General features: G+C 46.3%; 1 protein-coding gene across 1 annotated transcript in view; it reads right to left on the reverse strand.

Moving 5' to 3' along the window:
* Positions 1–1,519: 1,519 nt before the first annotated feature.
* Positions 1,520–27,944, reverse strand: part of znrf1 (zinc and ring finger 1) — a 65,035-nt gene continuing 38,610 nt past the window's right edge. The window contains exons 2-5 of the mRNA XM_030732344.1: positions 23,547–23,642; positions 6,244–6,349; positions 3,936–4,027; positions 1,520–3,753 (exon numbers count right to left, since the gene is read on the reverse strand). Of these exons, the coding sequence (XP_030588204.1) occupies positions 3,970–4,027; positions 6,244–6,349; positions 23,547–23,642 (260 nt within the window). The 3' untranslated portion in view covers positions 1,520–3,753; positions 3,936–3,969. The remainder of the gene's footprint in view (positions 3,754–3,935; positions 4,028–6,243; positions 6,350–23,546; positions 23,643–27,944) is intronic.

Raw genomic sequence — 27,944 nt, forward strand, 5'->3', positions numbered from 1 at the left:
AGATCTCATGTTTAAAATAATATCACACAAATACTGTGTTTGTTCCATCATGTGTCAAAGCAGCATGAACACCAATGAAGAGTCAGCACGACAGAGCGTCACAGAAACCGATGAAGACAGCTGAGACGGGCTTTTCTTTCTATTAACTGCTGTGTGTGTACTTGTGTTCATGTTGTGTGTCTTGCTCTTTTCAGATCAGTGTTCACTGTTGTTTTTGGCCTTGTGTGTCTTTGCAGCCTTTTGTGTTTCTATGAAGTCATCTGCTGAAATCCTGCACTATGCACTGCATACTCAGTATGTCTTCATACAGCACACACTGGTGCATGTCCGCGGTAGAGTCACTTGTTGAGAGCCATGCTGCTAATTGGAGAACCATCAATATTTCACCGCGACTTCATTTAAGATGCACCCAGAAATAATTTACACATTTGAAAAGTATATTAGGCCTAGCAAAGAAAGAACATAAACATTTAAACACAATTTGTTACCAGCTTTGGGAGTTCAGCATGTCTGTTTGTGCATCTGCATTTAAATGTGGGTCATGTGTCCAGTCCAGTGCTCACACACTCTGATATTCCCCGAGAAGTGTTTTTGCATACATTTGTGTTTCTGTGATTTTTCTTGTTGGTTTCTTGTTGCGTCTTTATCGATCCATCCAACTGATTCAAAACTCACACAGGCTCTGGCGGCTTACTTCTTTTAATCTGCTTTCACTGGGTTTCACTTTCTGGCTTTCAGTTCAGTTTTATTTAACTAACAAACAGTTGCCTCAAGGTGCTTTATAGTGTAATGTAAAGACCAATCAAAACGACCCCCTATGAGCAGCACTTGGTGACAGTGGGAAGGAAAAACTCCCTTTAACAGGAAGAAACCTCCAGCAGAACCAGGCTCAGGGAGGGGGGTCATCTGCTGAGGGGGGGCCAGAGATTAATAATAACTAATGATTAAATGCAGAGTGGAGTATAAACAGTAAAAAGAGGTGAATGAAAAGAAACACTCAGTGCCTTCAGCTCTGGTTTATTAGCCCTGCAGGGGTCAGAGTAAAACTAGCCTTTAGTGCTAATCCTGTGCTATCAGAATAAGTCAGCAATAAACAAATATGAATTATGTAGAAGGTTTCCATCAGCTGCTGTTTGCATTTATAACACAGAGTTAGGTTTAGGATTTGACTTCAGTTGTTTTTGTTACTTACCTTTTCTTTCTCATTATATTTAATCTGCAGTCTTTATCACTCCTCTCCCATTGGCTCACAGACCTCCGAGGGCAGGGCTTACCTCACACTCATTGTCTGTTTGATGCTTTCACTCTGGGACCTCTCAGAGAGGATTCTGGGAAATGTTGTAAATGACCAAGTGACACAGGTTGAAAGTATATTACCTCACATTCAATCCTGGGGGGGTGCTGGGACCCCTGCAACAACACCGTGTCCCATAACACCCACTTCTGCTGTGTAAGTTGTATCTGGGTCACAGAATGGAAGCTGAAAACAGTCTGTCATCTAGAACAATTTATTCCACCATTTGTTTACAGTAGCTTTGTAAATGCAGTTTGTATGTTGAGTCGTAGTAGTCTTCACACATCAGCTCTTGGCATTCTGAAGAGTGAGTAACACCCCACATGACTGGAATATTAAACAAATATTGTTAAATATGAACAAATGAATAAATAAGCCCCGTTGAGTGGCTCCACAGTGGGACTACAGAGTCCTTTTAAGGGTCTGAGTGGCTCACGTCTCCAGTCGCAGACAGCCAGACCTGCTCTAGCAGAAATACGATGTGGGGAACCGACCGTTGCAAAGACCAAGAGGCGCCTTTTCAATCACAAGCACACATGCACAAACAGCCACGGGTGGATTCTGAGCCAGCAGGTCCCCGGGCACAGACGTGTGAGAGGCCCCCACGTAGATGGAAGTCACCTTAAGACAAAGAAACAACTGACTTAAAATGACTTGCATGAGTTTCTAGTATCTTTGTTCCTGCTCATTTTCCTCAATTTCTCTTTCTGCTTGTTTTTAAATCTCATTAAAATTGTTTCTTTGTGTCATTTTAAGTCATTCTGCGTGTCTCAGTTGTTGTTTTAGTAATTCTGACTTTCATTTGTTTTTGAGGCATCATGAATCTCTTCGCTGCTGTTTTAAGTCACTTTGAGTCTTTTCTGTAGTTATAATTTATTCTAAATGTGCTTGCAGCAGTTTTGAGTCATTTAGAATCTCTTTGCAGTCTTTTTTAGTCTCTTGTGAGACATTTGGAGCCTGTTTCAATCTTTTGAGTCATTTTTGAATCATTTTGAGTGTCATTGCAGCTATTTTGAGTCATTCTGAGTCTCTTTGTGGTTTGAACATGATAATTTAGCTTCTGTTTGTTATTGTTTTTAGTCTCCTTGTGTCAGTTTGATTTATTAACAGGACAAAGACAGACTCCGGCCTTCTGACTCCTCGGGGGCCTCAGTGCTGTGCCCAGCGGGCCTGTTCAGGAATCCTTCCATGCAAACAGTCGTATGCACAGAGACGCTCATTCACACCGGCTCTCACTCGAGGCTCTCGCAAGAAAATGACTAATCATGATCACATGAAAAATCTGGCAGATCTTAAAAGAAAGAACTGAGAGAGGTTACAAGTGAAATTTACAATATGTCACGTTTCTGTAGCTGTAAACATCAGCAAAGTAAAGGGAGGACTGCCAGTCGCACACACAGGAAACATGGACATCTACACTGTAAACATTTCAATACACGCACGGCACTGTCTCAGTCAGCCCTCTACACACACACACACACGCACGCACGCACACACCCACACACACACAGTGTACATACACATACCAGGTGAAGCATCCCAAACAGACATATTACACAGCAGGAGCGTAAACTACATCGCTGGCCCCTTCCGGCCTCCCCTTCAGAACTGAGCATGCTCAGACTGCTCCTCTCCCGCACCCCCCAGTCCCTCTTACCAATCCATACGTACAGGACAAGCTGGCATCCCAGTTTGTTTGATATTTTTTACCCCTTCTGCGTGCCCAGGTATGCGCGAACCACGTCTAAATAGCACTGCGGAGACTTTAAATTAATTATTTAGAGTCATATTGTGAGGAAGAGTGCAGAACTGAGGCAGGAACTATGAGAAAGGAGCCAGTCTGTTATGATAGGACTTCACCAAGTTGGAGTCCTGTTGTGTGAGTTAAGAGGCCCACCGAATAATGTACAAGTCTGTTTCTCATAGCGAGCTCCTGCTGCTCAACAATCATCCATTTGCCGGTTTCCTCCTCCTCCTCCTCCTCCCATCTGACTGTGGGTCCCTTCCTTCTTCCTCCCCTGCTCTGCTTCCCCTCCTCTTCTGAGTTAAGGCCATGGGAGGGCTGGACACAAGTGACGGACAAGCCTGAATCCAAAGATGTGATGCGAGGCCTGCAAGGACCTGAGTGTGTCAGGGAAGCAGCCGGCCGCGGCTGAGGTGGAGCGGGAGCTGAGGCCAACGAAGCCTTTTAAGGGACTCTGTTAGCTTGAAGAGGTGTGAAGGATGCAAGGAAGGGTCGGGGCTCTCAGCAGTATCATCAGCAGATGTAAAATGGAGGGCTTGAGAGGGGCCCTTTAACGTACGATGGTTCGACAGTTAGATTTTTTCTTTTTTGGTTCAGTTCACGAGGAATAATTATCTTGGTAGGATGATGGATAATAAGTGTGGATCACTTTGATTGTTTCACCAGATTTGGTTGTGTCTGTGTCCAGATATCCCTGGCAGGACCACGAGGTGTCCTGTAGACAGAGAAGAAAGCGTGGCTGAGAGACAGAAAGAGATTTAACTCATGTCATGCATAAAGATTTTGGTACTACTTCCCATTTTCAGTGTGTACCCTGTTTACGTGGTACTGGACGGAGTACAGAGACAGCACCAGCCTTTCTTCTGTAATATTTTGCCCTCTGAGTGTGTTTCTCACCTTGAACAGTATCCAGAGTGGGCCCGGTGGTCGGTCAGTCAGAGGGGTGTTCAGGGCAGGACCGATTGATCTCAAACCACGAGTCTATACAGCTGCAGGAGAAACAGAAGGCATGATTTCTGAACACAGCTGCAAACACACAGCGAACTTGGTGCAATTACTTGATATATGCAGCTGATAAAAATAGAAATGTGATTAAGTGTTGCAGGCTCATAAGAAAGCAAGTGAATTATACTGCAGTCTAAGATGGATTCAATACTACAGAGGGTTGTTGCTAAAGTAACACGTAGGCATGTTGGAAGGCCTCCATGTACTCCCACATCAGCAGTACATACACAACATGCAACTTATACTGTAAATGAAGCCCAGGAGGAAACACGAGAGCAGCATTAATGGGCATTATGTTTAACCTGAAACATTCTCGCTGTGTTTATGGAAAAGTTTCCACCATAAGTATCTGTGTGGGTGGGAAGGACAGCTTTTCTTTAAAGCACAATAAAGTATAAATGCTACATTAAAGTAGAAGTACATGAGCTACAAACATCAAAATTATTAGAAATTTTAAAAAAAGTTATTTTGCAACTTTCCTTTTTGATCAAGCTTATAGTTAGAGCTGGATCAGGTGACCCTGAACCCTCCCTTAGTTATGCTGCTATAGGCCTAGGCTGCTGGGGGGGTTCCCATGATGCACTAAGTGTTTCTTTTCATTCACCTCTTTTTACTCTGTTTATACTCCACTCTGTATTTAATCATTAGTTATTATTAATCTCTGCCCCCCCCCCCCCCCCTCACAGCAGATAACCCCCCCCCCCCCCCCCCCCCCCCCTCCTCCCTGAGCCTGGTTCTGCTGCAGGTTTCTTCCTGTTCAAAGGGAGTTTTTCCTTCCCACTGTCACCAAGTGCTGCTCATAGGGGGTCGTTTGGACTGTTGTTGTTTTTCTGTTATTATTGTATGGTAACAATATAAAGTGCCTTGAGGTTACTGTTGTTGTGATATCACAGCTCTTCTCCTTTAGCTTGAGATCTGGAAGCTCCGCCCATCTTTTATCCTCTTATGCATCCATGAAGTTTCTGTTTGTCGTTTAACTAACTGCTAACATCTGTTGGTTGGCACCATCAAGGGAGTCTATCGAATCTTAAATCAATTCTCTGTTTATAAAAATAAAATCAAGTGTGGGCTTTTATATCTAGAAGCAAGTGTAATCATTTTTACTAACAAATGCCCCCTGCTGTGCACGCAGTGGAATTACAGCCAGTTTCTGTACAATGGGAGAAAGAAGCAGAGCCTCCAAGCATATGGCTCAAAAACACTAAAATCACATTGTGGATCTTGATGAAAGTTGACACACACACTGTGTAATTTCTCAAGAACAGTCGGTGGAAACCAAAATCATTAAGTGAAAAAAGTGTTTCCTTAATGTTTTTGTACTCACTGACCTCAGTTCTCATGTATATCTCAGATTTGGCTGTTGCTGGCTCACTCACAGAGTGTGAGCACAAACAAATGTAACTGCAGTTCACTTCATGATGTCATTAATAGCAGTGGTTTTCTGGAAGTTACGCTGAGCTCCCTCATAAAAGTTTTGAACTCTCAGAGATGAGAAAACAATTCAAACATGTAAATTTGGGCTTTAGGGTCTAATGACAGGCTGATGGTGGGCTGCAGCCTCACAGTCATTTACTAAACACACACAGAACCTCGCAGGCATTCGGCTAAACTTTCTAACAAATGAGCTCAATATAACCTAAAATTATTAGGGTCAAGATTGAGGACAGAGGATTTCATCCTGGGGAGGTGCAAACAAAGAAACACGAGTTTTACGCAGAAGGAGAGAAAACAGGATGGAAAGGCTCATCTCTGCTCCTCTGACCCAGACCCCAATAAATGGATGAATGGAGTATTTATCCTGGGTCATTTACTATACATGCACCTTTATTTTGAAAAAAGAAAATCTGATAAATTCATGCAGACAAACTCAGTGAACCTGAGACTTTGGGACCCCCGAGGCTCTGGGGCTCAATGGGCAGTTGCATCAGGCTTCTTCATTTGTATATGCAAGCCATGCAGATAATGTGACAGTGATATATCAGTGTTTAGAAATGCTATTATCCAAAGATATAATACAAATAACCTTTAAGTCAAAGGCACAAGGGCCGTCCATCTTTAAGCAACGTCTTTACTGAGATGCTGTAAGTGGATTTAATTAGAAGAAGTGCAAAATTATATAATGGGCAGTGATTCAAATCTGAGTGTGTGTGTGTGTGTGTGTGTGTGTGTGTGTGTGTGTGTGTGTGTGTGTGTCAGTCACCTTTTGTGGTAGATGCAGAGGCACGGCAGTCTGGCTATGGTGTCCCCTTGCTGCAGTTCCTCTAGACAGATCACACACTCACCGGCATCCCTCGCCAACACATCATCTGAGGTGGCAGCCGCACAAACACACACAGCAGAAGACGAATCAGTATGCACCAAAAAACCTTTCAGAGCATATCAGACACAGCAGAGAGCAGATTGGTGCATCACACACAGTAGATACAGTGTAGCGTTTAATGCTGCAGCGGTGAACAAGCACAGGAAGGAGTTTCGAGATGAATCGGAAGCTTCGAGTCTCTTTCTGTCACATGGAAATGAATCAGTCTGCTTAATGAATGCTGAGACTCTGCTTTCATGCTAATGTACAGTATAACCCAGCACTGCAGAACGATTCTTTCATCCACAGCACATGGTCATATCCACTGAAAACCACATTTAGATATTTCTGTGTAACATTAAAGGAACTCTGGGCTGTTTTCTCATACACAAAAGTAAGAATGCACTGATTTATTGGCCACACGTCAGAACTGCTGAGCTGATGTTTGGCCCTAAAATCTGGGCTCTAGTGTTAATAATGTGCACGATTAAAGTTATACTTGTATAGCAACAGACAGTGTGTTTCTTTTCATTCACTTTATTTACTCTGTTTATCTCCCACTCTGCATTTAACTATTAGTTATTATTAATCTCTGCCCCCCCCCCCCCCCCCTCAGCAGATGACCCCCCCTCCCTGAGCCTGGTTCTGATGGAGGTTTCTTCCTGTTAAAGGGAGTTTTTCCTTCCCACTGTCACCAAGTGCTGCTCATAGGGGGTCGTTTGGGTCATAGGGTCTTTACCTACAATATAAAGCACCTTGAGGTGACTGTTTGTTGTGATTTGGAACTATATAAATAAAATTGAATTGAAAACATGATGGACTATTTTTATATAGCCCCTAGCACAAAATGAGGGAATAAATAACCATAAAAACAAACAAAGAGACATCTGTAATGGCATCAGCTGTTTTTAGGTATCAGTATCAGTATCTGTATCCACCTGAGTGCCAGAAACTGCAGTTACATTATATATATAATCTGCCACTCAAATATTGTGAAATACAATGACCGGTGACCTGTCCAGGTGTACCCCGCCTCTCAACATATGGCAGCTGGGATAGGCTCCAGCCCACCCAACACTGAATTGGATAAGTGGATGGATGGATGGATGGACGGATGGACGGACAATGACCACTTTGTTAGGGAAACCTTTTCAACTCCTCACTCAAGCAAATATCTAATCAGTCAAACATGTCAGAAACTGAGTTTAGACTGTGGACATGTCTACAGATACCGGAGCAACTCGCCCGACCCTGCTACCTAACAGCGTGACTGGTGTGTGTGCACCGGTGTTTTGTGATGAATTTATTTAAGAAAGCCAAGCAGGCAGAGGCTTGGGTGTGTCCACTTTCACTCCATCCTCGCTTCAACCACAAACTGATGCTGTGAAAAACTGAACGCTGTGGGGAGCACTTCTACTCCAGCCTGTTTACACACACATCAGAAGCTTCAGGGAACGTCAAACATGTGAATGACTGCAGCTTAGCAAGGATTTCCATAACAGGGGTCTGAGCTTCTGTCAGCATGAAGAGAAATCACCCCCCCCCCCCCCCCCGCCCCCCCGCCCCCAGGACCGAACAGGTGAAGACAGAGAAAAACAAAAGCACAGGCGGATCTGATGGATCTCCATTTCTGCTGAAGCTGCAGATCCTAGGCTCACAATTTAGCATCAACAGAATGAATCCGTGGCCCCACCCTGCCTTATGTCAACTGTCCGGGCTGCAGCTGCTGGTGTAATGGGGGTGGGAAATGTTTGCTTGGCATGCTTTGGCCCCTGATAACCATCGATCATGGTCGGACCGCCACAGCCTGCTTAAGTACTGTTGTTGAACTTGTGCGGTAAAATGAAACAATAATTAAAAACAACACAACGATTTTATAGAATCATCATCCTTCAACTTTTTATACAAAGGACCGTTTTTATTATTAAATTTGAGTCCAAAAGTAATTTTCTTTGTACCTTCTTCAAACACTGTCACACAGGTTCAGGTGTGCTGACCTCAGATAAGCTAAACTGGACCTCATTCATCCATTTTACACCCAAAACATTAAACACAGAAAGTAACAAAATAATATAACAGTTCAATTAAGATGAATATTAAGTAGAATAGTTCTCTGCAACACTTTAACAGTTTAATAAAAGCAACAATGACCTGATCAGTGGAGACTCAGACCTCAGAGGATTAACAGCCACATGGAAAATGTTTGAGCCAAAGTGTGACGATAAAATGAGTAAAGAACCAAAGTCCAGCAGGATGGTATCATTACATTTGCAGGTATTTGGGTCAAAAAATACAAGCAGAAGACAAAAGTGAAGTTTTGAGCTGACATCAGATGTAAAATCAGGGTGTTTCCAAAATCATAAGGAATGATCCTCCAACTCTGAACTGTAAAAGTGTTTCCACTGTGAAATAAAGTCACATGTAAGGTCTCAGAAACTAGCCACAACCCCACAACCTCGTCCTCACCCTAGATAAAGTTTCACGTTAACATTATTCATGTGGAAATGTCTCACATTACTGCCTTGATGCTTGAGGACGTGCCAAAATGATAGTAGATACTGTTTTTATCAGTAAAATGAAAAGAAGGATCCTTGATGGGGGCAGACTGTGAGATGGAATAAGAGACAGAGCATCTGCTCAGACTGCAAATCAGCTTAGTTCCTCAACAAACTCCCATAACCCCGCTCCTCTCATCCCTCCCTCCCGTCTTTCATTCTTTCTGAAAAAAAAATCTCTCTCCTGTCTGTTGTTCACATCCGTCCACCCCCCCATAACCTCCCTGTCAGAGCTCTGGATTAAATGGCGGAAATCTACATTGTCTGTGATAATGATACAGACCCAGTCCTCCTCTTCCTCGTTTCTTATTAACCTGCAAATCAAACCAGGAAAAACTCAGAAATTAATCAACTGCCAAAAAGTCCTTTAAGCGCCACATTTCTGCCCGTTTGACAGCGAGTGCAAAGTGTATTAAATTTAAAGTCAACACCTGACCCGAGCTGATAATCAAGTTAAGAGGTTGTTCAATCGTGTTTGCTTCACCTGTGAAATGCTTTAAAAAATGAGGTCATGTGGATTAGGGTTTAATATTTTTCCCGAAAATGACATGAATCAAATCCCGGGAAATGACGAGCCATTTCCCGGGAATCCCGGGAAAAAGTTTCTTTATTTTTTTATTTTAATTAGGCCTTCTGTAGCCTGTGTCGGCCTTAACCTATTGTGATATTGTAGAGGTAGCTTTCCAGCTATGTCCTGTTATGCCCAGTAGGGGGCAACGTTGGCTTGATTAATGCAATAAAACCTACATCTCGACATTCGAGTGCTCGAGCTATGCGGTGTTGTATCGTTCCTCAACACTCCCTTAACAAATATAATTCGAATATTCCTCCATTGTACATGGAATTATACCAAGATATTTTACAACTGCTGGTGCAAAATAATACGGTTCATCTCCACAGCATTGATAAAGGCTCAGCCACGCTGTCGTGGCGACATCTGTTGCGCTATATCTCCACCAGTGGAACGCTGTAATAGTCATTGAAAAGTTAACTACCGTACTACACTATAATATGGCATAACACAGGGCCTTGAGTAATGCACTACGACTTGGTCATTGCCATTCTGGCAACAGCAAATTTATAACACCGTGTCTGAGGGTTAAAGTAGGTTCGCTGTGAATCGTCTTTTGAAAAACTGGCCAATCATTATAGCCTAAAAAATATACATTTTACTCAACTCCATTTTAAAAGCGAAATATGTTAAAGTAATCTATTTCATGATCATTTCTTCACCCATTAGGCCCGTATCCTAATTCATGATTGTTAGTAAGCGGCTGCAAACGAGGAAAAGAAACACTCGAAGTTAAACAGATATTTCTTTATTGTTCAGGGCAGGCATATTTTATAGGCTATATAATGCAATATAACAATATATAATAATATGAAATTATATAATACAAAATACCTTAGGGTAAACACATTGACTACGATTTCAACAAATTAAAGAGGAAAAAAGTACAACTGTGTAATACCTCTATTAAAACGCTTGAGATGAAGGCTGAAGCCTTAAACGGAGGCTGAACGTGCCTGAAATGAAGAGTAATGCTTTTCGCATTAAACGAACCCTTCTCTCAATATTTCCTTAAATTTAACAATCTGAAGCTTTCTTTTCTTTCTGAAAGTCAAATCGACGCGCGCGACTTTTTTCCCGGTTTCCCGTCTAACGTTTCCCGGGAAACGGGAAATTGTTCTGATCGCATTTCCCGGGAATCCCGGATCCCGGGATTAAACCCTAATGTGGATGAAGCCAGTGCTCTAACCCATCACAGCCCTGCCTCAGCCAGAACTCTCAGTATTGATCTCAGCTGCAGCTGCGAGGCTTTTAACCATGTCAGGCACTCACAGTGACGCTCACAGCTCATCTGATTGGTAACATTTTCATAATGTTACAGTGACATTACTGTGCTGCGATCTTCTCATGTGCCAACGCATGACCAGAAATCCAGTTTGCAATAACAGTAGGCGCTAAAAGACTTGATTGATTGATTGATCCCACAATGGGGAAATTACAGAATGAATGGAGAGCTCATAATTTATGTTGAAGTTCTCTGCAAGATGTAAGCTTTCACCACCAGAGGGCGCTGTTTTTAAGGAGGTTTTCTTTTAACTTTTGATTTATTTTAGCCTCACATGCTTTTTGCCAGAACACAATATACACGATAGTTTGTTCCTCTTGAGTTACGCTGTTTAAAAAAGAAGAAAAAACGAAGGCGTCATTGGCTCACTGTACCATCCTGTGGTACAAACTGGAATTACAGAAAAGTGCAGCCTGTCCTTAGACATAAATGTTTTTCTCCACATTCTGGTGACAGTTTTAATTAATTTTGTACGGTTTGAATCTATTTTAAGCAAAAAAATGTGCAAAAAGTAACTTTAAGTTTAGCAGATGTTGTAGGAGTCGGTGGAAGGAGACACGAGCCGGTATGTAGTCTCAGCTTTATTAGGAAAAAACTCACAACAAACTCAACTCCAAATATAACTCCTCAAAAGGAGGAGTCAAGCCCTTTTATCCTAGGCCTCTCTCTCCCGCCTTTTCCCTATCTATTCCGGTCTCTCTCTTCGCAATAAGAGCTTGGGGCATTCTGGTGTGAAATGTGCATATATGTGGCCACCACACAGGCCCCCCCTGAACACACAGAATGGCAAACAATACAATAATAAAAACAGCAACCATTTTAACTCAACATAGCAAAAATAAAATACCACATCAAGAGTATCTCCTAGGGGGTTTAACAAGGCGGCCACTACGGCTGTGCTTGGCGACCACAGGTGGTGAAAACGAGGGAGGGGCATAGCCCCGACTACGGCGAGACTGCCCCCTCGCAGGGGAAAAAACAGCAGCTGGGGGCAGGTCCTCCGAGTGAGGCATAGAAATGGGAGGACGACCGCGGCGCGGAGGTTGGGCCAACTCAATAGGACCATCCGGAAACATGTGAGCAGGCTTAAGGCGATCCACCGAAACCCGCTCCTGACGACCTCCCAGCTCAACCAAAAAATCCTTAGGTCCCACCTCTAGCACACGGAATGGACCATCATAAGGAGGTCGAAGTGGAGAACGGTGCGCGTCATGGCGGATAAAAATGTACTTGGCAGACATCAGGTCCTTTGGCACATATGACTGTGGAAGGCAGTGATGCGCCGCTACTGGGGCCAAAAACCTATCATTCCCCGGGAAAACCGGCCCGCTCCTTTTGTCAGCCCCCGAAGCAGATGCACCAGGAAGGAATTCCCCTGGAACCCTCAAAGGCTGGCCCAGGACCAGCTCGGCTGAAGAAGACTGCAGGTCCTCCTTAGGTGTCGCACGCAGGCCCAGCAGGACCCAAGGAAGGCGGTCAACCCAGCTGCTGTCCACCAGCGCAGCCCGTAAGGCAGCCTTCATGGTACGGTGGAACCTCTCGCAAAGGCCATTGGACTGCGGGTGGTACGCGGTAGTGCGATGGAGTCTGACGCCAAGGTTCTCCGCCACAGCAGTCCACAGCTCAGACGTGAACTGAGGACCCCTGTCAGATGTCAAGTCAAGCGGTACGCCAAACCGAGATATCCAGGAGGAGACGAACGCACGCGCAACATCTGCTGAGGTGGTTGACGCCAAAGGAACTGCTTCAGGCCACCGAGTCGTCCTGTCCACCATTGTCAGGAGATGGGTGAAACCCCGGGAAGGGGGAAATGGACCTACCAGGTCTACATGGACATGTTCGAACCTTCTCTGTGGTATGGGAAAGTGCTCCAGAGGGGATTTGGTGTGTCGTTGCACTTTGGCGCGCTGACAAGCAACACATGAGGAAGCCCACGCCCTGACCTCTTTCCGGAGGCCGGGCCACACAAACTTGGCCCCTACCAACTTAACTGAGGCTTTAACTCCTGGGTGCGAAAGAGAATGAACTGCCTCAAAAACCCGCCGACGCCAGCAAGCAGGAACCAAGGGGCGAGGCCTGCCCAATGAGACGTCGCAAAGTAGGGTTACGCCACTATCCTGAAATGAGACATCTTCCAAACGCAAACTGGACTCGGCCGCCTTAAAAGCCTGAATCTCCGTATCCGTAAGTTGGTCGGCAGCCATGGCAGAGTAGTCCACTCCCAAATGCACAGAACTAACCTGCGCCCTGGACAGACAGTCAGCCACCCGATTACACTTGCCGGCGACGTGCTGAATGTCAGTGGTAAACTCTGAAATAGCAGAAAGCTGCCGTTGCTGCCGTGCAGTCCATGGTTCTGAAACCTTTGCCATGGCAAATGTGAGAGGTTTGTGGTCTACAAAAGCGGTAAAGTCACGGCCCTCAAGCAGGAACCGGAAATGACGCGTCGCGAGAAAAAGGGCAAGGAGCTCCCTGTCAAACGTACTGTACTTTCTCTCCGCATCCCGAAGCTTCCTGCTAAAAAAGGCGAGGGGCTGCCAAGCACCACCCACCCATTGTTCGCACACGGCCCCGACTGCAAAATCGGAGGCATCGGTAGTAAGGGCAACAGGCGCCTCGGGAGACGGGTGGGCCAGCAGGGCAGCGTTGGCAAGAGCAGCTTTGGCACTGTCAAATGCCTGCACCCGCTCAGGTGTCCACTCTATCTCTTGGTTGCCTTTCTTGCCCTTAAGTGCATTGTACAGAGGGTGCATGAGGTGAGCAGCCCGGGGGATGAAACGGTTATAAAAGTTCACCATCCCCAAAAACTCCTGCAGGGGCTTCACTGAGGAAGGGCGCGGAAAAGCAGAAACCGCCTCCACCTTAGCGGGCAGGGGAAACGCCCCTTGGGGCGAAACGAGGTGTCCCAAAAACTCTATGGCCGGCAGACCGAACTGGCATTTAGCTGGATTCACAATCAAACCGTGCTCACTGAGACGCTCAAACAACTGGCGGAGGTGCACTGAATGCTCCGCGGCGGAAGGGCTGGCCACCAGTATGTCATCCAGATAGACGAACAAAAATGGCATACCACGCAAAACGGAGTCCATGAGGCGCTGAAACGTCTGTGCCGCGCCCTTCAGACCGAAGGGCATTCGCAAAAACTCGAAAAGGCCAAAAGGAGTGATAACCGCGGTCTTGGGCACATCACGCGGATGGACAGGAACCTGATGGTATCCCCTCACCAAATCCACCTTTGAAAAAATAGTTGCCCCCGCAAGATGAACCGAAAAATCTTGAATGTGGGGAACCGGGTACCTGTCATTAGTCGTCGCATTATTAAGGCGCCTAAAATCCCCACAAGGGCGCCACCCACCGTCAGCTTTAGGGACCATGTGCAACGGGGACGCCCACGGGCTGTTTGAGCGGCGCACAATACCAAGGCGCTCCATGTTTGCAAACTCCTCCCTGGCTATCGCTAACTTCGCGGCATCGAGACGGCGTGCACGCGCAAAAACCGGCGGACCCACAGTGGTAATGTAATGCTCCACACCATGTTTAGCTACGGCTGCAGAGAAGGTGGGAACCGTGAGGGTGGGAAACTCGGCAAGCAAACGCTGGTACTCATCACCTGTGGCAAGCATGTTAGCGAGGGGCAGGGGGCCAGGACTACCAAGTGTACAGGGGTAGGTATCAAAAGACACAGCATCTATCAAGCACCTATTAGCTACATCGACCAACAACCTGAAAGCACACAAGAAATCAGCGCCGAGTATAGGTACTGACACAGACGCTATCACAAAGTCCCAGTTAAACTGGCGTCCCTTGAAACACACAGTCACCAACCTCATTCCATATGTGCGAATGGGGGTACCGTTCGCCGCGTCCAGCAGGGGTCCGTGACATTGTCCCAAGGCGTCCGCAGCTGAAGCCGGCATGATGCTACACTGAGCACCCGAGTCCACAAGCAGACGGCGTCCCGAAGCAGTGTCCTCAATGAAGAGCAGCTTGTCCGAGCTGCCAGCGCACACAGCTGCTAGTGAGCACCGGCCCTCTCGTTTCCCTGGTGCTGGAAGGTACACGGCGGAATGCAGCGCTTCGCCTTCACTCCGAACCGGCGATGATAGAAGCAGAGCACGCTCTCCTTCCTCCGGCGCTCTGCGACGGCGGCCACAGCACCAGCTTCTCTAGCCTCCGTCCCTTGTAGAGCCGCACTCGGTAAAAGTGCATGCACACCGGAATGCCTGGATGCCAGCAAAATCTTGTCTGCCTCTTCAGCTAGCCCGCGGTAATCCTTGGCCCGTATCAGAGCGGAGCTGGCTAGCGCGGTGCGCACGGGAGGGGGGAGCTGGCGCAGGAACAGATGCGTAAAGAGAAACGAAGCGTCGCCCGGGCCGAGCAGAGCCAGCATGTGCTCCATCAGCTCGGAGGGTTTACCATCTCCCAAGCCATTCAGGGACAACAGGCGATCAGCCCGCTCTTCGTCTGAAAGCTGATAAATCCGCAGCAGGTTCTCCTTCAGCGCTCCATACTTGTTAGCAGGCGGCGGGTCCCGGAGCAGTCCCATCAGCCGGCGGGTAGAAGCAGAGTCCAGCGCCGCGACGACATGGTAATACTTGGTGTCGTCTGAGGTGATCCCGCGGAGGTGAAACTGGGCCTCCACATGCTGGAACCAAGGCTCTGGATCGTGCTGCCAGAACTCCGGGAGCTTGACCGTGGCCGCAAAAATAGCGGGAGAAACGGCGGCGGCTGGTGAGGAAACGGCGGCCGCTGAGCTGTCGTCAGCAGACATGTTCTTTAGTCGGGGTCACCAATGTAGGAGTCGGTGGAAGGAGACACGAGCCGGTATGTAGTCTCAGCTTTATTAGGAAAAAACTCACAACAAACTCAACTCCAAATATAACTCCTCAAAAGGAGGAGTCAAGCCCTTTTATCCCAGGCCTCTCTCTCCCGCCTTTTCCCTATCTATTCCGGTCTCTCTCTTCGCAATAAGAGCTTGGGGCATTCTGGTGTGAAATGTGCATATATGTGGCCACCACAATGTAACAGTTCTCATAAATGTGTAGCATGTCCATGCTGCAAAAAGTTTAAACACTCATATCTTTCCACCAAAGACAAACTAACTCTGAACTTATTTCATCAAGTTTCCAGGTGGCTGTTATCAGGTTAAAGAAAAATTATAATGACGCAAAGCTCAAATTCATTATATTAAATCTGGCAGTGCCATCTGCCCTGACCTCCCAACTACAGCTGATAACAACCGTAACCTTTTCTCATAATAAGGAGATAAGATGCAGTTGAAAAAGGTGTAAAAATGAAATGAAAATCTAAATATTTCTGATATGAAAATAAACGTTCCCGGTACAAATGCACGATGAATGAAATACACAAAGCATTAAACTGCGATGCAGATACGGAGGAATAGGACGTGAGATATGTGTCAGTGCTGCAAGTCTCTCAATCATTCGATCTCTCCTCACCTGTCTGCTCCCCTCTTGACTTGCACCCTTGCAAACGGATATTTGGCATCCAGCACCTTCACACCTATGATGACCTCCAGGAGCTGCTCTGAATCACAGCACTAAACTCTCTCTTTTCTCCCCTCTTTGTGTCCTCTGGTGACCTGAGCCACATTTACCTTTTTCTTATCTGTCTGTCCCTTCGTGCCCCCCCCGACATTCCACGTCTGTTCATGCCCCCCCCCCCCTCTGTGCCAGGGGCTATTTTTAGTGTGAGGCATTAAAATAACATCATGCAAAGTCAAAACCCAGCAAAGATCCGGTGGTCAGCTCACGTGGACTCGTGATACCTACAACCCTCACCTGCTCCTTACTGTCCATGTGGGCACACTGCAGGCAGGTGGGTAAAAAAATAAATGCTATTTCAGTACACTGAGATTTACACTTAAAATTAACCCCTTAAGGTGCATTTATATTGTGACCCTTTGTTATAATCCCCTCACTGACAGGTGTAGCTTACTCAAACTAAATCTATATGATCTGGTTTGGATGTTTGAGGTAGGGCGAGACCTCACTGCTCGACTCAGGCTCGCCTCCTGTGGGAGTCGATGGCTGCCAGTGGTATCTTCTTGTTAACAGGGAGTTCTCCTGCCCCACTTTCACAAGGAAGGTTGTATCGATTGGGTTCTTTCTTTAATACCCCAGATCTCCAAATACATCAAGGATTGCATTTGTATGTTAGACAATGTGTCCCCCTGTACACACATGGCATGTGTACACACAGTATATCCCTGTGATGTGGCTGCAGTGGTGATCCTCACAGGTGTTGTCTTGATCCTGATTCCTGGTTTTACTCCTCCTATCTCAACTCATTTAGTGTCTTTATAATCTTCCACTACTTTTACAGTTGGCACACACTGCTGCAGCAGTGACCTGTCCTTTATGATATCACATAAGATTCAATTCAATTCATATAGCGCCACATCACAACAACCAGTCGCCTCAAGGAGCTTTGTATTGTAGGTAAAGACCCTCCAATAATACAGAGAAAACCCAACAGTCCAAACGACCCCCTATGAGCAGCACTTGGTGACAGTGGGAACGAAAAACTCCCTTTAACAGGAAGAAACCTCCATCAGAACCAGGCTCAGGGAGGGGGGGTCATCTGCTGAGGGGGGAGAGAGACAGAGATTAATAATAACTAATGATTAGTGGAGTGAAGTATAAACAAAGTAAAAAGAGGTGAATGAAAAGAAACATTATGGGAACCCCCCAGCAGCCTAGGCCTATAGCAGCATAACTAAGGGAGGGTTCAGGGTCACCTGATCCAGCCCTAACTATAATCTTGATCATAAAGGAAAGTTTTAAGCCTAATCTTAAAAATAGAGAGGGTGTCTGTCTCCTGAATCCAAGCTGGGAGCTGGTTCCACAGAAGAGGGGCCTGAAAGCTGAAGGCTCTGCCTCCCATTCTACTCTTAAGTATCCTAGGAACCACAAGTAAGCCAGCAGTCTGAGAGAGAAGTGCTCTGTTGGGGTGATATGGGACTATGAGGTCTTTGAGATAAGATGGGGCCTGATTATTCAAGACCTTGTAGGTGAGAAGAAGAATTTTAAATTCTATTCTAGATTTAACAGGGAGCCAATGAAGAGAAGCCAACATGGGAGAAATCTGCTCTCTCTTTCTAGTCCCTGTCAGTACTCTAGCTGCAGCATTTTGGATCAGCTGAAGGCTTTTCAGGGAGCTTTTAGGACAGCCTGATAATAATGAACATATAAACAAAACGCTCTTTGTGAAATTAAGTGTTTGAAGAAGAAAGTTCAAAATGAATGTCATGTTTTCGCAGTTGGAGTGATAATCCGAAGGCACTACTGTACCAAACATATTTGCTTTTACAAGAAGTGCTCTATTAGTTTTCTATAGGCTATTCTTGTTAATTGTATTTTTATTTTATTTATTCTTGCCAGATCTGACAGGCAGGGAAAGAAATAGAGATAAAGAAAAAAAAAGGGGGGGGGGGGGGGGGGTAGAAGATAAAAGCTACACATACGTACACATTCACATATATATACATACACATACATACACACACACACACACACACTCTTGCTGTAGTTTGTAGTAATGTGTATGTGTTCCTCTGTCATGGAACGTACCCTATAATGAGGGCAAGAAACCGCGACCACCCCCTCGGGATCCAGAGGCAGGCAGGAAAAGACCCAGGGCTCAGAAGACTCGAGGCCACACATCCCAATGGCAACCGTGCACACAACCCAGAGGAGGAAGACCCCAGACGGAGCCCCCACGGTCAACGGGCAAGAGCCCAGAGCGCCAGAGGCAATGAGCAGCCCACCCCCCCGGCAGGCCGGACCCCCCCAGCACTAGCCGAGAATGCAGCCCCGAGGCCCCAGGCGCCCAGGAATCGCCCGACACCCAGCAGAGCCCCCCCCCACGCAAAAGAGGCCCGAGCCACCCCAGGCCACAGCCGCCAAGGGAGCGGGCCAGAAGCCATGCCAAGACATCCGGCCACGCACCCCAGGACCCCCAGGCACCCACATCTCAGGGGCGGCAGGGACAATCAGTGGGGAGCAGCGGGGAGCGGTAGGCAGGAGTAACTCCTGCTCTCCGCAACCGTGTCCCACAGGGGCCAAGGCTCAACAAGCCATAGACCCAGGCCCAGCTGTCCACACATGTACACGCACGCACACGCACACACACACATCATATACTCAACCGCACACATACATGCCGGTCGCACACCCATGCTCATACACACGGACCATACATGGACATTAAGTGTGGGCAAGCGGACACCAGCACCGAGCCAGCGGCGCCCCAGAGAAGCACCCAACCCAGTCCCAAACTACTAGCAAGTCCCCACCCCCGACAGGGTGTACGAAACCTGGGTGTGGGAAGACCCGCCCACCCCGTCCTCCCACTCAAAATGGTTGGGGTGATGTGTTAGGTGTATCTGTGTGTATGTAGTGGGAGAAATGTGTATGACTGTATGAAAGCTACAGTGCTATTAAAATTTGGAGGGGGGGGGCAGATGTAACATGCGCACTGAACAACAGCACCCCCCCCCCCCCCCCAAGGCCCTCAATGTCTAAGATGTAAATAAAATTGATGAGCAGGTAGCAGGGAACAAATAAGTGGAGCCACCTCGGCAGCTCCACCCACTAACCACTGTGTGACATACCTGCCCCCCAAGGTCCTATGTGTGCTATGACATGTTGTTAAAAAAAAATACAAATTTTTAAAAAAGGAGGGGTGGGACATCATGCAGTGCAGCGAGCAGCAGGTGAGTGGCCCTACTTGCTACGGAACCTGCGGCACCCCCCCAAAAAGACCCTTCTTGTGTGTGATGTGTTGTGTGAGTAGGAGGAGGGGAAGGGTCAGGATACATATGACCGGGAAGTAGAAGACTACCCCCGGAGGAAGAGAGCCAGCTGACAACAGCTTCTTTTTTCATGCCGCTCCATAGAGAAACCCAGTCTGGCACAGAGAGAACATGTGAACTCCTTCTTGCTGTGAAGCTGGTAAAAGGCCACCTTCAGTGGAAAGAAAGGGTTCAGTCACAAGTCTGTGAAGTCCAGAAATGACAAGCCAGAGCTGCCCGATGCATTCTCACACAGAGATATGTACAAGGTGTCCTTTGGCACCTGGTGACGCACCAGCCACAGCAATATTAGATACTGAGAGATAACAGCCCTGTTTCAGAGAGTGATAAAGTCTTTATTAGGAAGTTAGAGGGGTATCAAAGGATATGACTCAGAAGAATTTCATGCATTTGGTTAGATTTAAGCACTAAAACAGACTTAGCGAGGTTTCAGTACCCTAAATATGTGTAATTATGTGTTTGGGTGTGAAGCCGAGGGCTCCTTATGGGTCAGGAGCACTGGAGTAAAGGATACCTTGCCCTTGAATGCACTGCGTCACAACAGAGAGGCATGCTACATTGTAGCTTCAGGGCTAAAATGTACAGTTGTCTCAAATTTTAAATGTGTGAAGTGGCCATCAACAGACTGACAGGAAGAAGCACTTCAGACAGTTCTGCCAGAAACTGCAAATGTATGCAGATGATGTGGTGCTAAAAATTAAAATTTGAAAGCAGGTTTATAACAAAATCAGCTTCATTTTATAGGTTTCTCAGTCTATCTGAACAGTGGATGTGTGTGTTGTGCTGATGTGTGGCAGTCAGTCGGCCCAGGTGATTGACAATACACCCCTGAGCATGCTGGGAAACAAGATAAGCACAGCCCATTTTTGTGGGTCTCAGAAACTCGAGAGAACAGACGTAGGAGAGGGAAAAAAGAAATTACAGAGAGATTACACAGCGATAACAGACAGACAGACTCACAGATGAGAGAGGGACGGAGGGAGAACGCCAGAGAGTAATTTGCTCGAAATAAAGAGTGACAGGAAGGACAGGAGCTGCAGAAAAAAGGAGGAATTATGGGAGCGTTTCTCCTTTTGCCCTCTCTCCTCTCGTCCGTTATCGGCCATCAGGGTACTCCATCATTCTGGATCCCATCTTCCTTAAGACAGTTTCACTCTCCTCTCTCTGTCTCTGTCACTCAATCCAAATTTGGCTGCAGGCTCCAACCTTACATTATTTTTTACCGCACTGGCCTTGAGGGCCGGGTTGATGACTTTGCGTGGCTGCCGTATCAGCCTCTAACAACTCCACATGATTTTAGCATCATTATGCTCAGAAACATGAGCCCCATGCATGAACACGCTTTTACAAGGTGACCCGTTCAGACGTGCGTGTACGCAGTCAAACGAGCGAGTGTCAATCAGCTTATTGCTGCGGGGCAACGAACAGACGTGGCTCCTGTCAATCGCATGTCTCCAAGCAACCAGGAGCGGCAGTCCAGGCCATAATTAAAACAGCAGCCTGCTCGAGGAAATAACAGGAGACTGGAAGGTAGACAGCGCGTCTGCAGCAGCGTCATGTACTTTTTTATTTCATTCATAAATAGCCCAGAGCAGCACTCTGTGGACACAGTAACAGTAAACATGAATGATGGCAGAATCACAGCAATATCCCAACAAGCCAGGAATCATTTAAAACGGCAACATTTTAGACTTATTTATTTGTAGCTCAGTCTAAGTTGGACCAAAAACTCTAAGTTATTATTTTTCATATTTTACTTAAAAACATGTGTATTCATCTCTCAGTGCATATTTACACTCCTGTGTGTCATTGAATTAGTTTGACAGATTCATTTTCTTTTGGAGGAAAGCAAAGGTGGCTCTAACAGTACACAATGCAGTGTGGTAAACACAGCTGTGCACATCTGTCCGAGCAGCGGTTTGCACTGCTGCCTCACAGCAAAAAGGTGATTTCTGTGGGGAGTTTTCCCTTCGTGCTCCTCCTTCTTCCCACAGTCCAAATACATGCTGGTTAGGTTAAACGGTGATTCTAAATATGCTGTAGGTGTAAATGTGAGCGTGAATCTGTCTGCATGTGTTAGCCCTGCAGCAGACTGGTGACCTGCCCCTCGCCCTGTGACAGCTGGGATGGGCTCCGGCCCCACCAGAAGAATGCAAGCATAGTTACCACTCATCACAGCTCTTCCCATCTCAATACACTCTCTTCACTGCTTTGTCAACTTTGAGGGCTGGAGCCTGTCCCAGCTGACAGAACGAGAGGAAAGCACTCACGCTCACATCCATACCTACAACCAACCCAGCAAACATGCCCTCTTGGAGCCCACGCAGCCTCAGCCCCATCAAGAACTGCAGCTGATGTTTGTTCTTCTGCCATGATCTGCTGAGAGCTCAAGGGCCACTCCACCCAGATCCTGCAGCTGTGGGAGAACTGCACCATATGATGCTACACAGAACAAGGACTACCATCAGCAGCTGCAGCCCCACGCTGGGATTACTTCATCCCTCATTGCTCAGCTGATCAATCCAACAAAGGCTGAACAATTTCAAGGTGTACTTCAAGCAACAGCAGGTATAATCCTTCAAAAACATGATAGCAAGTACCAGATTATCAATGACAACATTAAATCAGACAACTGTTGCTTGAATCAGAGGGAGAAACACAGCGGGCAGCAGGGAGGCAGTGGGGGATGAGCTGACAGAGTGGCACACATCCTGACATGCCTGGCTCCACATCTCTACACGGTGTTCAGTAATGGCAACAAGCTGAGATTTACTGGCTTTTTCCTTCTTCTGCATTCATCCTACTCAGAGCCGAGCTTCGCGGACATGTTGTAGCTGTGCACTGTCACAGGGTCACACATAGGGGGCAGTCTCACAAACATTTGGTCTGTGTGCTACTCTTTGTCGTGCTGATGTTGGTCCTTCGGCAACAGAGAAGAGGGAGAAATATCCACGGCAACCGCTGTCTGTGCTTTTCATGTTGTTTTTCATACTTCTTTGATCCCGCTGAGCTCCGCTGCCGCTCCCTCTCCTGTTCAGGCCCACTTTTTAACCAATCAGCATTCAGCCTGCACCCGGCATCATCCACCTTCAGCAATGTGTGGTTGGAATTTTTTCAGCAAGCTTGCATTGGCTGAAAAACCCAGTTGTGGTACCGTAAATCAGACATAAGTCGGCACACTTCTCAAAGCGGAAACACCCCTGATTTTAAGCCTAACCAGTATCAAATGGATGAGTTTCTAAAAAAAATGTGTATACGGGGGTCTAAACATGTTTATTTCTGATGTAAAATTGGATTTTTTAAAAATGCAGTCAGCAGGGATTCAGCTGCTCTGGGAACTCTGGAGCTGCTGTTTATGGCACGCCTGCTTTAGCTTCATTTTACAGCCCTGGAGGTTGCAGCTTGATACCAGCTCATCTTAAACTTACAAAAGTGGATGCCAAATAAGCACCTTATAGCTATAGCTGAAAGCCAGTGTAGGCTATTATAAAAGAAAAACTCAGTGTAGTGAGGCAGGGTTGGCAGTGTCAGCGGCAGTTCTGCAGGATTGCAGTCGAGATTGCATCTTACACACACAGTTTGGTTCTCCAGTAGAATGACAGTAAAAGCCAAAAAAAAGCAACCAGCATAATGGCATCACATGGGACCAGTAAGAGCTCATGGAGCTAAAGAGGTCACATGTTACAGCACGGCAAGGGGGGGGGCTTTGCAGTATTTTCTGAAGTGTATGACTGAATATGTCAGGTTGGGTAAATTCATGTTATGAATTTTTATGACTTTCCTCGCTTCCCCTCATTCATATTTATTATGTTTTCGAGGGACTAGCTTGATAACACGCACCGGTCTTTAGACCCGCCCACCTCATGGTGAATATTTATGAGCACATCAGCAGGATGGAGGCTTCGCTGGCACACTGAGAAGAAAAGGTGAGAGAGAACAGACGGAGGTGTTTCTTACCATTGTAAGAGAGGCGAGGCTTGCTTAGACACATGATAAAGTGAACCTCCATTTCATTGGACGCCACAGACTTGGAGCAGACAGGACACTTGAATCCTGGGAAAACAGGAGCGAAAGGAAAAGATCAGTGCGAATATCCACACATACCTCAGCACATTTCACCCAGCTGATCACAAACAAAAGAATCAGATGTAAACCCAGCAGCTCTGATGGTAAGATACTGCCGACCACCTCAGGGCCCACAAACTGTGACAGTTTCAAAGCACCCACATGTGATCATTTCAAATATTACTTCAAGTTACAGAAAGTACCTTCAATCAAATCATTCAAAAATTCAATTTATAAGTTTCTCAGCCACAAATATAAATGAATTTTATATTTGCTAAGTACATTGTAATATCAATAACAGGGCAATGTAATCAGCTGCTTCTCCGCCTGATGCGTTGCTGACCCGGTGGTTACAGCAGCTGTACTCGTTACCCATCAGCTGCTCATCCACAGAGGACCTCAGGTTTGTCATTCAAACTGTCTTTGAATGCAGCTGCTCTGCAGCTTTGGTGACCTCAGCCTATCAGCACATGGAACAGTTTTCCACCTGCTGCGTGTTCTGGTTGGACGGACCTTCTAGCTCACATTGGGTCTCCAGAACAGAGGAAGGACTGCGGTCGTCAGCTGCACCCCAGCATGGCGGAGTCAGAGTTCACCATGCTGGGCTGAATGACATCAAGAAGCACCACAAACTCAAACCGAATCAGTGAGCCAACCGGGAGAGGAAACCAGAGACAGGAAGGTGTTTAGCAATGATTCAACTTTCAAAATAAGAGAGAGGGGACTCTCCATTAGTGAATCAACAGTGGATGACATCTTTCTTTTGAATGGATAAAAATAATAAGCCATTTATTGGTCTCTACTTGGGCAGCCGTTAACATATGATGTGGTTGAAGGTTTAAAGACTGCCTAAAGCTACTGAACCATCAGGGAAGACACGTTTGGTGACAACAGTTTGGTGTACACGACCACTTTGAAGAGGAAGCCTGATTAGAATGAATTCAAACTTATCAATATGCCCTTTATACTGTAGCTTTAGCACTCGTCTGTGCTCGTGTGTCCAGCTTTATGCTCTTACGCGCTGTTTGGTAAAGTGGGAGCTGTCAGTCCTCTCTGCCTGTGCCCTTTGGAGCCATTAGGCCTAACTGTATTAGTTTAACACATACCAGGTAATTAGATCAACCTGTGGGCCACATGAGCTGAAAACAGCAGCGACCCTTCACGCTCAGGATCTCTGTGACATGTTTTAGCAGGTACTGAGCTCACTCTACCAAACCTTTGCTCATTATGCAAATAAAGACCAACAAGCTGCTCAAAGATAAAGACATAAAAATGTGAGCTTCATTGTGTAAATGCTTAAAACTCTACTGTCTTTTAGTTTTCAGTGATTAAAGATTAGATGGGAGGTAATGATGTGCTCCAAGTGTTTGGTGGTCTAATGAGAGTTATGCATATATATGAACGATGGCATTGCTGCAGGTGTTCCTCTGCAGGGATTTCTTCCTGAGGACTTTTTCTCTTCTTCTGTTCCTCTTAGTTTGTAATGTTCTGTTTTTCTTTTCTTACTTCTTCCATTCACTCTCTTTCCTTGTTTGTTACTTTTTATTTTTGACTATAAATAAATTCTATTTTTCCTTTATTAGAAGAACGGCTTCTAACCTTTCTCGGTATCGAGGTGCATGATGTGAATTGAGGTGGACTCGGGGAGGCAGCAGAAGTCTTCAGCGCCTCACTGTGGACAGCAGTCATAAAGAGCTGAATGCCAACCCAATAAAAGAAAGAGGGCAGGATATGCAGGCTTGGTGCTGAGCTGCAGGGATGTGGATGCAGTCTGAGGCTCGAGGCTCTGCTGGAGACTCAGCAGCACATCATCTCTTCAGGACTGGCACTACAGACAGCACTTGGGAACACAAGCTTTTGGACCTCACTGACAAGATGGGACCAGGCACAGGCAAGCAACTCCCAAAGAGGGTGAGCTGCAGGGTGGGTCAGGAAGATGTCCCTGCTGCCAGGCAGTATTCTGGTATAAGGGGTGAAATATTTATGACAGGTGGTCACTGATCTGCCTGTGAGTAACTAAAAAAATCTCATTTTCAGCCACAGTCACTCCAAAAATGTACCTGGTCGAGGTACAGAGACCTTCAGTGTGGAGCTTAAAGCTAAAGTAATGTTCCAGCTTCTATAGTGTGACGATTTCCTGTTTATCTTGTAAGAGTGATATCACATACACCTCTGAGGCATTCATAAGCTTTAGAGTGATAAGATCAAAAATACTGCAAAACTGCTGCACACACACGTGAAATGTTCCTTCTGAAAAATGCTAAGGCGGTGCAGGTTGTTAGGTAGAAAACACGGAGAGAAAAATACACACTACATGGCAGCTGACCCACATTTCCCTTAGCTGCTATTTTCAGATGCTCCATAGGGACGAGCAGAGAGAGAGAGGTGCAGGAAATGAGTGAAAAAGAGGTGCAGAAAGAAGGTGAGAGCTGAAGCATTTCGAGGAGAAACGAAGGGTTGTGATTGGTGGTCCAGCAGGACTCTCGCTGAGCAGCTGGTTTGCGCGTTCGCCTTCAACTCAGCCGAGCACCACAAATCCTCGAGGACGTTTCATATTCAGGGAGTGCACGAGGTCAGATAGGGACCAAAATAAATCACAGGACTGGATCTTATGTGAGTGTAGAAGTGAAGATGTGTGTTGTGAGCGTGTGCAGCCCTGTGCTGTAATCCTACTGTACAGGAGCAGGTTTGTGTTAACGTGGCCTCTGCGGACCACAGGTGATGTCACAGTAAATGCCACGCCTTTTATGACCGTGAGCTGTGGGCAGGCGGCACCAAATGACAACGAGGAAACTTTCTGGAATCAGGAATGATTTAAAGGGATAGTTCATCAGAAAGTAAAAGCCTGTAGTGCTGTGATGGAGGTTATTCTGGTGTGACTCGTCCACACGTCGCGCTTGGCTGTGACATGTTCTTCGTAAAAGGATTATTATATAAATTAGATTTCTGGATGGATACAGCACAAAGGTGCTCGTATTAAAAGCCTTTAAAGAGGATCTTTTGAGCTCCGGCTCCATGTTTTTATTCTAGGATTCAACAGGAGCAGCTTGATCCTTATTTATCTGATGCTGCGTATGCTGGTCCTCGTCTATTTCAGCTTCCTTCATCCTCCCTTCACACCAACTTTGAAGGGAAAGTGGATGGAAGCTGTTGCACTCACAGCCAGAGCTGTGCGCTGAAGGGACCGCGTTATAACAGCATCAATATCCAAAAGTATAACTAACGGTGTAAAATTGACGGCATCATTTTCACCACCCCGACATTTGGGGCCCAAACTCAGCCTGTTTAACACCTCTGGTTTAGCCCATTAGTGAATCCTGGATGGCTCCAAAAACAGTTTGCAGCTATTTTCCCTTTGCTTTGTTGTCTCAGCCTCACTTTTTGAATATAATCAAGAGCGAGAGCTCCTTTGGTAATCCCGTATCAATAAATATCCAGCCTGATGATTTTTCTGGAACATGTTGCTAAATGCTCTCACGCCTGTCGCAGAACAAAATCACCCATTTACAACTCTTCAATAAATGCTTACATCATCAGCCAAACAACAAAGCTAATATTAGCCGGCTAATGTACACACCGGCCACTTCATAAAGTACACATTTTCAACTTTAACAGAAACACCAGAGACACGGACTCAGTGCGTTCAGGCATGTGGACACGATCAAGACGACCTGCTGAAGGTCAAACTGAGCATCAGAATGTGGAAGAATGTAAACGACTGAACGTGGCAGACAGGCTGAAACTGCTGATCTCTGGGATTTTTCCTCTCTAAGGTTTACAGAGAACGGTCCAGGAAAAGAGAAAATCTCCAGTGAGCCGCAGTTCTCTGTCCAACAGAACTGGCAAAATGGCGCCTGGTCTGATGGGTCTCAATTTCTGCTGCAACATTCAGATGGTGGGGTCACAATTTGGTGTGAAAGCATGAAAGCGATCCATCCTTCCTTGTAATGGTTCAGGCTGGTGGTGGTGATGGTGTAATGTGTGGGAGGTGTTTCCTGGCACACTTTGGACCCCTTAGTGCCAACTGAGCATCGTTTAAACCTCACAGCCCACCTGAGTGTGTCCACCCCTTTATGACCACAGTGTACCATCTTCTGATGGCTGCTTCCAGCAGGATAACACACCACAAAGCTCAGATCATCTCAGACTGATTTCATGAACATGACAGTGAGTTCACTGCACTCCACAGTCAGCAGATCTCAATCCCGTAGAGCTCCTTTGGGATGTGGTGGGACCGGAGCTTCGCATCATGGATGTGCAGCAGCTGAGTGATGCTGTGGTGTAACATGG

Source organism: Archocentrus centrarchus, chromosome 6 (genome assembly GCF_007364275.1).
Source record: "Archocentrus centrarchus isolate MPI-CPG fArcCen1 chromosome 6, fArcCen1, whole genome shotgun sequence".
NCBI lineage: Eukaryota > Metazoa > Chordata > Actinopteri > Cichliformes > Cichlidae > Archocentrus > Archocentrus centrarchus.